Genomic DNA, 16,313 nt, shown 5'->3' on the forward strand with positions numbered 1-16,313 from the left:
TCTTTTATTCTGTTCCCTACAATTCTAACTTTTGGCAGATGTAGCTATTTATGGCTAAATGCCATTTGTTTTTCTATGCGTTCCACTTGGAAAAAAATCATGGTTGCATACAAAAATATCTTTGTAGAAATAAATATTCAAATATAATAAATTCAAATTTATTCCGGGTTTCTGCCGGCCCTTAATAATACGTATGGTACGGGATCGGATTGATGTAATTTTAATATGATCAATAAATGGAAAGTAATGTTCAGCTCTTTATCTTTGTAGAAATAAATATTCAAATATAATAAATTAAAATTTATTCCGGGTTTCTGCCGGCCCTTAATAATACGTATGGTACGGGATCGGATTGATGTAATTTTAATATGATCAATAAATGGAAAGTAATGTTCAGCTCTTTTAAAATAAATAACACTTGTCTCATTTATGACAAGAACCGAACGTGGGAACTCATGTCAGTAGCAAAATGCAACCAGCATTACAAGGTTTTGTGATGTTTTTCATTGTTTTTCCTATTCATCTTCCCTTTATGATTGATTTCAATCCAAAGAATTGTTAACATAAAGACTTCGTGGTTTTTTTTTCTTATTTTTGAATATCTATGAAGACAGACTGACACTTTTTTATCATTCTCATAATTCAAAAATGGTTTTTAATAAAAACTAACTTAAACATGTGAACAAAAAATCCTGTTTATGTTGCTCGTAAAAATCCAAATCACCTTATATAATACCTTTCAGCATAATGAAATCTTACCAAGGTCATCAACATTCAGCTAAAAAGTCTATATTCTTATTATATTTATCTGCGCTCGTTGGTGCTTACCACACTTCATTGTATCGATCAGTCCAGGGTGATATGTTAAAAACTACTTTTTTTTATAGATTTTAGGAACTAGGTATATGATCGCAAAAGACATTCTTAAGTTACTAACTTATTTACTTGATTACTGCATGTACTCCTTGTAGGTTATACTTTTTTTTAAGATTTAAATCACAAAATAAATTCAAGCTATTCAGTCATGCAAACTGTAGAGCTAGATATTTACTTTTTTAAAAGTAATTTTTCGCTATAAACAAGTAATTTAAATAAATCGATTTGAAAAAAGATAAAAGTGTCACTTTCTATAAGAAAACGAAAACCTTTTTATCAAAACAAATAAAATATTTACGGGAAAAATATTGTGTCAGCATGTGTGTGGTAACTTGGCGTTTTTATAGGTTTTAATTAATATTTCTTCTGATGCATTCACGTATTATAACAATTGTATGTTATAGCCGATGTGTAAAAAAATATTAAATGAGGAATGGCTTTATATTTCAGATTATTTTAAATGAATGAAATAGACCTACCATATTTTAGTAATAGCTACCAAGAAGAAAGAAATACATATCGCAATACTTTTAGCACACATTGAATTCACTCTCCTACTATCACAATATATATTTAAAAATGATGTAATTACAATATTTTTTTTTCAGAACATTTGCTTGAGACAAGAGTTGGAACACTTAAAAAAGGAAAACAATTGTTTGCGGGAGAAGTTATCAAGATTGACCGATATGTAAGGTGTGGCCACCAAATGTCCACAGCAAGTAATGCACTATTGCACGCCTCATAGATAAAGACTATAACAAAACACTGTGGTGGCCTACGATAATGGTGTGAAGTCTTAAGTGAATACAGTCAGGTTACCGTAGAATGCTGAATGTCACATCAGGTTAAATTATTACTTAGAACACCATAAAAATGTAATGCTAATTGGTTTTCCATACATCTGTTGAGATTAGAAACCTAATAATATTACACATCCCTTTTATTTGATTATTTGTTATGTATCATTCCATTCGGTTGACAAATTGATATGAAGTACTCCGTTGATGAACTCTACACAAAATGCCACATAGTAAATTTATTATCTTTTTCCTGTACTGGATTTTTGTTCGGTTTCAATTTGAGATTGACATTTAAATGTACGTTGTTCAATATTTGAAAAATCATAATCAGGTTTTAATAAAACCGTTGGGAATTTTACAATGACATTGTTGACTGTGTGTGGCATTTCTAAGTGGAAGAGACTGAGTACACTATATAAAGTTACATGACTCCGCAAACAGCCAATATATCGTATTAGGCAACCACTTTGAGACACTTTCCACATCGGGTATCAGTAGTTGTTAAAGAGATAGATTGTTGGTCAGGATATCATGCTTATAAATGCTTCAAAGCATTCTGGAGAAATGATTTTCTGATGATTCTGGATAATACACAATTCTCTTTCAACCATGCCTGGTTGTCACAAAATTTATAAAAGTAAATACAGTAAATATTTAAAAAAATTACTTAATATACACCATTTGTCAAAATTTACAATTGAAGCATATTAAAATGTTTCTTGTATGCATACTGCATTTGTTGTCATCATTGAGTTCCAATATAACTCGATTAGTTAGGAGAGTAGAAGCTGGGTGTTCCATCAAAAAAAAATATTTATTGTCGATGAATATAGCATTTTAAAAACAATACATTCACTGATGTTTTCAGCACTTCACACTCTTATGATAAACTACCACGCTTCTTTCAAAATAACAACTACTATTATTCCGTGTATTAGTATATTTTTACAGCCTTAAATGATTTAAATTAATTATTAATATCATGTAATTGTTTATTTTTTTGCTATATTTTTTAATTACAATTCAAATTTGATATTGGCAACATATTATGATAAAGACGATATTTCTTTTTTAAAGTGTTTTATTTCTTCTTATACTCTTTGTTTAATATCTGTTTGGATTATTATTGTTAACAAATAATTCATATTTCCATTTCAATATAATCGTGAATAACTTTTTTAAGTCAATCTGAAAAAAACTGAAAACCCATTGGATCCTTTCTGAGTTGTATAATTTATTTCAAATATTTTATTATAATTTATTTAATCCCAATAATGTACTGTATGAGAAGAAGAAAACTTTTAACGATCTCTTTTTTTACTATTACTATAGTGCATGAAGTGTTATTGGTTCATTGTTGACATGAATGTGCAAATTAATGTATTTTTATGTGTACAACATTTGTGAATTTGTAGTGAGGTATAACCGAGTGTACCTACACAACAGTGATTGAAATTAAAGATATAATAATTTAGAGCTCTTTGTGTACCTTATTACTTTTTTAAACTTTGGAATATCATTTTGCAATGAACATTAATGAGATAAACACTAAATTGGAGTAAAGTAACATTTTTCATTGTATCGTAAAGATATCCACTGTCTTCTCATATAATATTGGGAATTACCGTAGTCATAATGTGAGACACTGTTACACAATAACTTCTACTTTACATACCTGTTCAGATTATTTAAATCCAATACATGTTTATATTGTCCAATTCCAAAATATTATAACTTAATAATGTATTTGTGAGACCATCAAGAAATGAGTAATGAACATGGATTTGAATATTAACTTTTGATTTTGATTAAATAATAAAATTTATTGAAATAAAACCTGTTTTAATGAATGTGATTGAGTTAATATTTCATATGAATTTTTAAATAACCACAAAACTTAGAAGTTACCTGTTAAATCTTCGTATACTAATATCATGTTTTGCTCATTAATAAATATCTTTTAGTTATGAACCCAAAATTATTGTAATAAAATAATGCGGGCATTCCTCACGTAACAGCCGCTCACTCCTACGACCGTTATCCCGATTACTTAGTCATACAACCATCCTGAGCCCTGGGAATTGACACTCAGTTTTAGCATGTGCAGACTCGTCTACGTTTAATTGACTCAGTAGGAAGTGCAATCATCCAACTGAGTCAATGAGAGTTGACGATGGACTCGCTCATGATCAGATCGGTGAAATGGAATCCGCGGTGGTTACGTGAGGAGAGCCTCGACAACGATGTGTATGTTTTGTCAGAGGTGGCCAACCTTCTGGTGTGGCAAATTGAAAGGCTTTTCTGATTCCCTTTGTGATCCCCAAATGGGGCTCAGCCACGTGGAAGGGTCTTGGCCCCCTTACTTTGTTACCGTTTTGTTACCTCCGGCTTTGGATCAAGCATCTTTATTAGGATGTTATTTGTTTGGCAGCTTAATGTACATATATACTATTATATAGCCAAACAGAGAACACTTGTTTTCAACTAATTACTCGTAGTAACATTTAAGTAGATGTAACTAGGTTAAAATATTGTTGAGCTGTTGCACTTTGTGAAATGGATAAATGTGTTTTATATTCAGACATCGCTGTGTACCCTTGTGGCTTTGGTGCATTAAAACCTTAGGAAGCTTCGAGAGAGACATAAAAGGAGCCTTTTTTGATGGCTGTAAGTGAGAGTTGCAAAGTGCAAACTTCAAATGTTGGACCTGTTAAGTTTTGCGTATGTAAACATAAATAATATTTTTTCTATCTTGTTCCATGTTGAGCGATAAATAAATTATTTATTTGAAAAAGAAAATTGTGTCACATTCTAAAAGTTACCATACAAACAAACAAAATTTGAATGTGACAAAGAATGATTATTCAGGGTACTTTTGGAAATTTTCTGACAAATTCAAAATGTCACAGTGATTCAAAACCTGTTGTTGGTTTCTAACTGAACTGGAGAGGATTGTTAGTTTATTCTTGTTCGATAATATCTAGTAACAAAAAATGGCAGTGTGACATTAAGTAAAAAAAAAGCTATTTATTCGGTAAAAAAAAGTAGTTTTAGTTTAAATGTTTTCTGTCTATTAATACTATATTTTTAAAATTGCTTTTAGAAATTATTTACATAGTTACTACGCTATATTATTAATATTAATGGAAGATTGTTTAAACTTGAATTGAAAAACTATATACATAATATTTTACAAAAATAATATGGTACCTAATAGATGCTTTGTTAGGTTCATTAAAATTGTAGTGTCAGTATGTTTTTAAGTCTTTGCTTATTGAAGACATGGGAATTCAAATGAAAACCTTAAAATATATTACAACTGTTGTAAATTGTGTTTGAAATCAAAGGCTTAAAAATATAAGTTTTCTCTAGAAAGTAGTATGATGTTGTTCATACAATTTATTGTAAACACATATTTTAGATATTACTACTCTAAAGTGTTAAAAACATTATAAATAGATTTAAAAATATACAGTTTAATTTATACATGGCGTTTGTTAACTATATTGTATTTAAACATGTTTTCCAGGGGATTTTTCTTTAACTATCTTTCATTTATGTAGAAATTTGAAAAAGTCAGCTTTGATGCAATACATTAATTTGTTTGCACACTCTTTGTAAACCTTTGTAATGGGAGTGTGCGCTGGTATAGAGATATAGCAAGAATAGAACATTGCAGGCTTCAAATAGCAGAATACACATTACTTTGTAGATAATTAACTAACACAAATGTATTTCATAATATTCATGTAGCTATTGTGGGCATTGCCAATGAATCTATGCATGTGGTGGGTAAATCCGTAGGTATTGCAATTCTTAAATAAACATACATGTATTAAAAATTTTAACCCACACTAAATACATAGTTTAGCGACACAGTATTACCAGCTTCAAGAAGAAAAAAGAATGTTTCGCAAACAAAAATTATATCATTGTTGTTTATATAATTACAACTTTAAGTTGACCTTTGATTTTATTCAACTAATATGATGGTAACTCTGAAAAGTATATGATGCATTAGTATTTTTTTTAGTTGAAATAAATCCCTCAAGTTACATGAACAGAATGCATTGTCATTTGTCCGAATATATTTTGCATTGATTTATTAAAACCACAATAATTTTATATGAAAAATTATCATACTTAAGAAGGCAACTGAAGATCACGTCAGTTTGGCATAGTCGAATTCTTAAATCGAATTGAAATTTTAGACCTAACAACTGCGGAACTTCTTAATGCAAAAGGGCTATTTTATTATTTGTAATTTAAAAAGATCCATTTGCTGCATTTAAAAATCAGTTTTTCCCTGCATATAATAATATAACTTTTAGTTTTCATTCTTAAGGGGTGATTTCATTTCTCTGCATTCATGTTTATAAATCATAACAAGTTCAAAATATTTGGTTCTAATCCATCAAAAGTTGTTATACACAATGTCTTAACTGTAAATCACAGCAACCTTGTCATTTCGACTAACACTTTCTACTTTCCAGATATTGTAATGTGCTGATTCATTTTCAACAAATTTATTGAAATAGTGCTAAAATGGAATACCATAAAAATATTTTTATTTATATCAATTTCAATTTGATGTGGTATTATTTATTCAAATTTAATGACATTTGAAACTGATTCAAATTTCCTGTCCTTTATTATATTTTGTTATTTTTAACACCTGTTATACAGTTAAATAATCTGTTAACCGATTATACAAATAACAAAGATTTACAAACAATATAAAAAAAAAAAAACCTTTTCCTTAATGGAGTATTATATAGTTTTAGATTTATTTGATTATTTTAAACAAATTAGTTTCCGGAAATGATAGAATATAAGTTTAGTTGTTTTTCTTTCTTTTGTTATAGGTGCAAATAGGTGTGTAAAACAATGTTATACCATTATTAAATGCATAATTGAAATTTTATTCCACAATTTAAATCGATAGTGTAATTGTAATGTTCCCGTCCTATCGATAACTGCTAATAAATTTATGATTCCATGAGTCACTTATTATTTAACAATAGAACAACAACTTTTATCAATAAATGTTTTATATTATTCAGTGCTAGTTTTCTTTATGAAATGAAAGATAAAATATACAAAAAATCACCCATTGAATTAACATTACATATTGCAAAAAAAAACATAACATTACATATTAAAAATCAAATTAACATTACATATTACACAAATTATAGTATGCAGGTGACGCCATCCTGACGACCAGAGAGGAGGATTTAAAACGAATAGAGTAGGGAGTGTGTGATGTAAACATAGATGACAGTTAGTCGAAGGCCGTGATATTGAAAGAGAAAAAGAAGTGAAAGAATGCAAGATTTACATGCATGACGCATGCCTGGAATAAGTGCAAGAATTTTTACATCTAAAGTCCATGTAGATATTGAGAGAAGAGTGAATGCATAAATGGTGTTTTAAATACAGCGATTGCAAATAAAAATTTGTTCATGGAAACCAAACTGGTAGTACACAAAGGACTGCTAGTGCCAACACTGATGTATGGAAGCAAAATAAGGAATTGCCAAAAGCACAATGGACATTTAAATGCGATCGTTTAAAAAGTTGTGGAAAAGTCAATATGTGACAAAATGAAGATTTTAGATTTAGGAATGATTGAACTGACTATAGTTTGAATTTGGTTTAATATGTGGAGTGAATGGATGACAAGAGAATGACTAAATATAAATACTCCACACAAATGTGACGGGAAAACCGAACGAGGATGGCCAAGGAAGACTTGACACGACTTAGTGAATCAGAACCTTAACCTGTCTGGGTTAAAACTTAACATAATAGTATTACTATAAGTATTGCTCTAGAAGAAGCTAGGAGCATATGCCAGAACAGATGATTGTGGCGTTCTATCCTATTTTTCAAAAAGTTTTAATGATGCAATTATTACTACATACATTAATATGTATGTACGTACAAAATATTATAAAAGTCACATGTTTTAAATGAATTTTTATCGTATGTAATAATCATTGCTTCTTCTGCTTTATTATATGCGTACCTACTTCAACTTAAGAAATGCGAGTTCAAATTTCCATGTTGATCATTTCTATATTTTCCGTCTTTTTCCATATCCTTTCATGAATTATGTATTTATAAATAATACATATATGCGTATTTTGACGTGCGTTAGTATATACATACATATTTAATATTAATCAAGTCGTTGCATATAGAAGCTCTAATTTTGAAAGCACATAACTCACAGTATGCGAAACAAGATATGCTAACGACTTATACCACTGCAATCGGAATTGCAGCATAACCAGAGCCGAGATGGCGGAAGTCCGACCGCAGTTTACTCATTGTCTCATCACAGCGGCGACTGGGACTTGAAAGGAAATACAGGATCTACTGATGGAGAAACATTAATGTAAGTTTAAACGATGCATACACGGTTCTTGGAGACTTCCGGGATCAATCACTTGTGCCATAGTACAACTCGATTGACTCTCCTCACTCGGAACTATGATATGAATGAGAGCGAGCAGTAATGAATTGATCTCATCAATTTGTGATCATGACAACACAAATTGATCAGGTTTCTCTAGGCTATTTTGTCTGCTGCCAGCTCCTTTGCATCCTCCCATGTCAGATCTACATCCCAAAATTCAAACAAGAACGGCCGACGGATTGGCAGCAGTGGATGTCCTGGGTAGCTTAAACATGATGCCTTGTAAAAGAGGCTTGTGTGATTAAGAGTCTTGAAAGGCATGAGAAGTATATGGCCTAGCAAACTAAATCAAAGTAGCAAAGGTTTGCTACGTCCTACACCGTATATCCTCTCTCCTTGCAAAGTTAAACCACCGCACATCTAAAAAAAAACAAGATCAATCAAAAATAACTTTTCATCTGTCTTAATAATGACAAAGCGAAACTATCTTTTTTAGGACAGCATTTCTTACATAAATTAGTAAATTTCATAGATATTTGTCTTATTTTTACTTGAATATTTTTGTGCCTGTGTGTTATTTAAAGCTCGAAGCCATAAAACATGGCAGGAACATAATATTGAGAATGACGAAATAAAAATGATTGATGAGCTTACTAATAATAAAAACTAACAAACTGTATGCAATGAAAAGAAAACATGTCTACGTCATACTTAGTATGTATAAAAATGGACTGTAAAAAGGTTAGTGAAAATAGTCCTTTAGAACAATTTTCAGAAAGAGATTCAAACATGCTTTTAAGGATAAAAAAAATTAAACAGAAAATTTTGAAATGCATTAAACACATTTTTTATGTGGGGACATTATTATGACAACTTAATACAATATAAACATGCTTATAACAAGTAAAAATCTCAAAAAATGCAAAAAGATTCCGTATTAAGAAGTAATTATGATGAGGAAAAAGCATATAAATTTATCAAGTGGAAGACAATTTACTATTGGAAAAAAGGATTTTTTTCACAGTCTTATATGAATTTTTTTACAATATGACAAGTTGGCAATCATACTTGTCTTGGAATAAATTAATTTGAAACGCCACACAAGATTTTAGCAAGTTCTGCCCTCAGGTTTGTGATGTTCACCCATATCTTTCAGGAATTAATTCCTGTTTTTAAAAACAGAAAGAAATTTAAATTTATAAGAATGGAGAACTCTCTGGTTTATTGACATTCATCTACTGTTAGTTGAAATTTCCACTTCAAGCCCTGATATTTCATCATATGTTAACATTTAAAAAAAAGTATTTTACATAAAAATGTTATTAAACGTTTAAACAATATTTAATAAATATTATGCATACAACCACAAAAAATTATAGCACAATACATTTATCCCTTAAACACAACAGAGAAATATGAATAAAGTAGCGAAATATAATAAGACTAATTATAGTACCATTTTTATTAAAAATACATAATCAGTCTTTCTGTCAAATCCTGGATATATCTCTAGTATATTCTTAGGATACTTTATGGCCTAACCATAGTTTTCACTATAAAATTATTAACTATATTTTAGGAAATTTGAACACAAACATTAATGACGTATGCATTTTAATGGAAACTTTATAACAATTATGTTCATGTTATGGTTCTACATAAAAGATGGTAGTGGTAAATTTTTCAAAATTGGATTCTAAAATAATTTACTGATAATATAGTTTTATAATGATATTCGAAATTAAGCTAATGTAATGATTTATTTAAGATATTATTGATTTGAAATTTTTATAATTATCACAGTACAATATGTAATTACATGAAAAAAAAACAATAATTTAAGCTGTTTGAAAAAAAAATACTCGGTATATACCACTATTTCATAAAATCCGTTTTTAAATATGTTTCCGTGCTTTCAGCATCATTATCAAACATCATATGTGAAGCTTAGATAAATTTTAAAGTCGTGTCCTTAGGATGTTGAAGGATGAAGAGGAGTAGAAGCTGTAGTGGTATTTACTAAGTAAAATTTGAATTAAAAATTATTGAATATTACCATAAAGTGACTGCTGATTTAATAAATGCAAAATGTTTAAAAATATTATGAAATTGCTCAAAAACTATATCACGACGGTATTTTGAGATAATACCCATTATGACAGAAACCGAAGGCTATTGTTAGTCCTTGTATTTTAAATTTATTACATGTTTTCATTATACAGCTATAAAAAGTTATGGATCTCGAGTTATTAAGAATTATAATCAATGAAATTCAATATTTCTTATTTATAAAATGTTGCTACTGTTTTATTTAAATTACAATATTTTGGATGTGCCCAAATTTTTATTCACACATGTTTGATTTCGTTCCACCGAGCAGTTATTTTTATCAAGATTTTTTATTGATATTTCAACAAAGATGAAAGAACCAACTTATGACAGATCATTTTTAATTTAACAAAAAAAGTGAATGATGTTTTCAGGATTCTCAGCCAGTTTAGTAAACTTTTTAGAGTTAGTTTCAGTTTTGAAATTAGAAAATTCATCAGATATTTTGCAACAGCTACTAATAATATTTAATTTGTTCTGGTAAAATATATAGTTTTTATAGATATTTATGTTTATAGATTTAAACAAAACGTCGCTATTTTATATGCTTTGTTAACTTATAAGATTGTTCATGTTGTATTTGTGGTTAATAAAGTGATAAACTATTAATCATTTTATTTTATTTTAACCTTTGAATATACTCTGAGATGTGACAAATGAAATTTTATTAAAATAATTATTATATTTGGAAATAGAGGACGAGGAAGATCGAGGAAAACTTTGCATAATCGAGTATTTCAAATATTTAGAAGTGTCGACTTAAAAAAACTATGGTTAGAAGATCAGGAGTTGGAAAAATTGACCGGTAGGTATGAGGAGATGGGTGAATGTGGAAAAGGCGAGAAATGTTTGCAAAGACAGAGTAGTGTGACGTTCTGTCTCTATATACCCTCTGTGAGTGATGGTTACAGTTAGTTAGTTATGCTAATTTATGAGCGTCATTTGTTGAGCGTCAGAATAATGCTTAGTATTATAAGAATATGTTTTCATAATTTTAATAATAATTAGTACAGTATTAATAATAATAATATTTTTTTGCTTATAATAGTAATAGTCAATGAAAATAAATATTTACTGATATCTGTGTTGTTTCATAAACAACTGTCAAATATGTTATACGTATTTGAATATGTTTGTAAAAAATGTCCAGAGATGTCGTTAAAGCAAAAAATGGTGTTAAAACCTGATATTATGCTGCCGGCACAGATGTCGCTAGTGCATGTAGAGGCATTGTCAATTTGGAGATTTGTAATTTTAGGCGTTGATGTTTATGTAAGCTACATTGTGGGTCCATGACGTGTGTAATGTTTGAAACTTCAAATTCACGCTTGTCTCCTGTCAGACGGACGGATAGACCAACGGGCGAAACGGGAGTGCCGCGACATCGCGACTTAGTGTCAAATCATTAGTAGAATCCAAAAACCTAACATATATCGTGAATAAGTCATCACTCGGTAAGATATATTTATTTAAGTGTTTTATTCCCCGGTTTACACATATAACTTTGCGGCTTTTTATTTGTTATGTAATTATTTTTTGTTGTGTCTTCCGTTTTTGAGAAATGCTCACCTCTTTCGTATTTGAGTAGTTATTTCGTGTTTGACATTTGTCGAGATAATTGGTTGTGATACGAAAATAGATAGCGCATGTAAACATGTGCCCTTTGTTACGTTTCCCGCGCTTTCGCGTAATTTTAATTTCTCAAATTAGGTTTCAATTTTATTTGTAATCAATGGTAGCGATAAATGTGCCCAAAGCCAAGACCTTGATTCTCGATAATACCTCCCATCATTCTTGATTGTGCCAGCGATATAAAGTTACATAAGTGTAATTATATAAGCTGTTTGGAGCTGGAAATAAGAACGTGCCTTTACAGCGACTTTGGCCCACTCATTATACTTGTAAAACTATATTTTTTGTACAAAAATAAGTTTTGGACATTTTTTTGTATGTAAATATCTTACCAATACGAATTATAAGCGTAATTATGTCATGTACATGTACTATTATGTAAATGTGTTGAATTATTGGTATAAATAATAAATACGACGTGTCGGTTGATATACTTGCGGAAAAAAAATGTTTAAAAATATCAAACTTTTTTTTATGTGTTTTTTCTTATCTTTTGTATAGTGATAAAGAGTAAAAGAATTAAAAATAATAATAATTAACTCAGAAAAAAATTAAATTTACAAAAAATATTAAAAGTGAAAGAATCAGAACCTAAAATCTGGTGGTGTTAAAACTAATCTGCATGTATGACTAGATGTATTGATGTGAAGGAAGCGAGGAGTGTATGTCAGGACAGAAGAGTGTGGCGTTCCATCCTCTCTCCCTACCCCTATGGGGAAACGGCGTGATGGTAGTAGTAGTAGTAGTAGTACAGATATGAATGCGCACTGGCTTAGAATTTTAAAAATGCATTCTTAACTAAAACTCCGCAAAAATGACAGTTATAACAGTTAGTAGGAATGCGACGATGTGTGTATGCTCGCATGTATTTTTTATTTTAAGTACGCGTCCGTAGTGTTAACACGTTTGGCTACCGCACTGCAAGTCATAGGTTTATTCCCAGTGGAGTCATAAAATATAAGAGATATTTATTTGATATTTATTTAATATTTTCCTGGACTGATCACCATGCTAATTAACGATGCGGATAAAGATCAGAAGTATTTATTCAATGGCGCTTATTTATGAACAACATCCCTTATCCTCATCCCCCCATCCCACCATAAATGTCTCTAGTAAACTCTCGCATACTGTGTTTCGAGTTTGATGAATATATCTAGAAGTTTCGAGAATTTGAGAAGTCTGCTTGTCAATCATGGGTAGAAGTGATGAATGTTACACGTGTATAAAGTGATTATTTAAACCAGCCTATGACGATCGTAAACCTTGTAAATGCCCAGACTTCCGTATTCTTCCTCATCTATGTTGATATATCAAAAAATAATACTTATTTATAAAAAAATATAAAAAAATAAAACACATTTCATATCGTGGGTGTACTGGAACAAAACCTTAACTCGAAAATATGCAATTTCGACTTAATGATGCATATTATAAAGTTTTTAGCGTTCTATAAACTGGCAAAATACACAAAGTAGTTTGAAATGTCAGGGATTTTAGAGTTAACGTTTTTTACCAGTATACTCACGATATTTTAATACGTAAACAAATATCACTGCTTCGAATGATATAAATGGCTAACTTTGACAATCATTTACACATACGAGTACTTACTACCTCTCTTACACATACAGCTACGATATGTTATGTTAAAAATCTGAGTTGATTATTGTTTATGTATGAATAAACGAGTGCTCAAATGGACGTATATGTATAAATATGTGTAAGAAGTATAGTAATGAATTAAGTAGATATCTAACAGTATATATATATATATATATATATATATATATATATATATATATATATATATATATATATATATATATATATATATATATATATATATATATATATATATATATATATATATATATATATATATATATATATATATATATATATATATATATAATTGTAATATCTAACAGTACACATAAATAATATAATGTCATCTAATAACATAAAATACAATAAAGACATATTAAACGTTGTATGCATTATAAATTTAAGCAAGACTTTTAATTTTTTAAATTTTTTTTAACAAAAAAGGTCCCGGAACTCACTTCATGTCAACCTTTTTCTATTTTTTTTCACTAAAATATCATTTAAATATTCATTACAATCTCATTTTTTATCATTTTGACAAATTTTAAAAATATAATCAGATTGTAATTACGCAAGCGCAACATTGTTTCGCCTAATTGAATTTTGAAAAAAATATATATCCCTAAAAAAAGGTGCCGGAGCGCCGTTCTACCGCGTTACATGAAAAAAAGCCCTGAATATCAGTTATCAATATTTGTTACATAATCGGTTACCCGATTTGGTATTGATTACTTTTTCTCGGTTTATATAATTTTCGTGAATGTCGAATTGTTAAATAAATATTTTAGATATTTCTATTAAAATAGTATAAGTATACTACTTACATTGATTAAATAATCAAATCCAAAAACCAAATTAAGTAAAGACATCTTTTAAATAGTCGTTATTTAATTTCATCGTCCATATCCATATTATAATATATTAGACACGGGAATAAAAAAAACATTAAATAACCGCTTCTTTAAAAGGACTTGTTACTTGATTCGTTTTTTTATTCGATCTATTAATTAGCTACTAATACTAAGAGTTTAAAAACTTGGCACGATCAGGTAAAAGCGTTTTTTTTTAAATGGCTATGTCAATAAGCAGAATTACCGAATTTGCAGTGGAGAAAACCTAATTAAAATAAAATATAATAAACAAAAGCCTTTGTTGAGACACCCTCACATCCGTTAATATTCACTGTTTGGTGTGCTTTATGAGCAGGTGGAATCATTGGGCAATTTTTTTTTTAAATACGATTCCGGCCAGAATGTTACGGTCAATAAAGAGCGGTACAGATCCATGATTATTGACTTCTTCGTACGTCAGTTTAATAGCATTGATGTGACAGAGCTGTGGTTTCAACAAGATGGCGCAACATGCCACACGGCGGGTGCCATCATCAATTTATTGCGGGAAATTTGAATCTGTATAATGTATACCTTAAAACAACCTACATAAATCGTGAAAAATTAACGAATACAATCCTTTCTCCTACATTACTCTTTCGGTCAACCGATTGTTGACTGAAAGAGTAATAGTTACCCATTAGGCACATCTCTATTATGTATTATTACTCTAGTTAGTAATGTTAAAGGGGGCTATATTTGTTTACTACATATACCTTAAATCCGGAATATATTCGATGACAGATTATTCAAAATTGTGAGAAAATTAGTACACACGATGAATCAGACTACTCGACCGATCCTCTTCATTCGGAAATGAGTCACAACACGAAGCTAGAATATTCATATGATACAGATACATATAATAAACCGGAAGCCGGACTCAGATGAATCAAATCAATCTTGGGGTTACTTTTCTAATTCAAAATGGAATTACGAGTCGAGTCGGGTCACTTTGGAGAGAGCTTTCCTAATTATGTTCAATTTGTCCTCGTCATTTATAATTAAAAACTAACAAACTTATATAGAATAATATTATACTTAAAACTAGTTGATTTAAGCTTAACTGTACCCGGCCACCCGTTGCTGTTGCTCAACCTGGTTAAATGGAATAGAAAAAAAATAGGTCACACACATTTCTAATATGTTAATTTTCACTATAATTGTGAAGCATTGAAATGTATGAAACAGCAATACAATAAAAAACATTATGACATCAGCTGTCAAGAAGCACGCTATCCGTCACGGGCAATACTTAATATAGCGTGCGTTGCTGTTACTTTCAACAGATGGCGTTGCCATTGCTATAAAAAAAGTGTTGGAAAAGCACGTTTTAACACGTCACAAGTGTAAATAAAAACATATACGTTGTATCCAAATTTCTAAGCAATCTGTTAATAGCTTCAAGAGTTTAGATTTCTGATTTTGAACAAACGAGAATTAATATTTTTATTTATATATTTATGATCAACGCTGGCATCAACGCTGTTTTGATCTGATCCGGTGCTTTATGCGCCATTTGGCTACGGATTATATTTTTGTTATTGATGCTATTTATCATATAAAGACGTTTGTCGATATTAAAAAATGGACCATTAAATTTCGCGACTGATATTTCTGTGACCTAGTTACTTAACTATTTTCGGTTCGCAATACTTGAAAATTAAATTAAATTGATGAAACGATCATGTACATACATAAGTGTAAGTGTAGCACAAAGTAGACATGGGCCGTTCGTGAATGATCGGGTTTTAATGATTCGTTCAGACACACTGGCCGAGAAATATAGATATCAGAGTGAATCTCATTCGGGAACTCAGACTGACTCATCGTTCAATGCCCCAAATACTAATAGTCCAAGATTTTCAGATGTGTTTGAGTCGGCTCGTGTATATTGTTTTGTGATATTTGTGAAAGTAATAAAACTGTCATTTAACCGCTCAATATAAAATAAAATAAATATCATCTTAA

At 29.8% G+C, this 16,313-nt stretch overlaps 2 protein-coding genes across 9 annotated transcripts in view; both read left to right on the plus strand.

The window, feature by feature from the left end:
- Positions 1–2,316, plus strand: part of Pdp1 (PAR bZIP family member Pdp1) — a 130,061-nt gene extending 127,745 nt beyond the window's left edge. For all 8 annotated transcript variants that reach the window (XM_088256854.1, XM_088256857.1, XM_088256856.1 and 5 more), the window contains exon 6: positions 1,485–2,316. In XM_088256854.1, the coding sequence (XP_088112980.1) occupies positions 1,485–1,571 (87 nt within the window). In that variant the 3' untranslated portion in view covers positions 1,572–2,316. The remainder of the gene's footprint in view (positions 1–1,484) is intronic.
- Positions 2,317–11,431: 9,115 nt separating this feature from the next.
- The window catches only part of LOC148311301 (LON peptidase N-terminal domain and RING finger protein 2-like), a 120,934-nt gene continuing 116,052 nt past the window's right edge, over positions 11,432–16,313 (plus strand). Inside the window, exon 1 of the mRNA XM_088256859.1 lies at positions 11,432–11,666. The gene's annotated coding sequence lies outside the window, so the exon portion shown is untranslated. The remainder of the gene's footprint in view (positions 11,667–16,313) is intronic.

The sequence above is a fragment of the Brachycentrus maculatus genome, unplaced genomic scaffold (genome assembly GCF_059751285.1).
Source record: "Brachycentrus maculatus isolate JH-2025_06_01 unplaced genomic scaffold, ASM5975128v1 h1tg000068l, whole genome shotgun sequence".
NCBI lineage: Eukaryota > Metazoa > Arthropoda > Insecta > Trichoptera > Brachycentridae > Brachycentrus > Brachycentrus maculatus.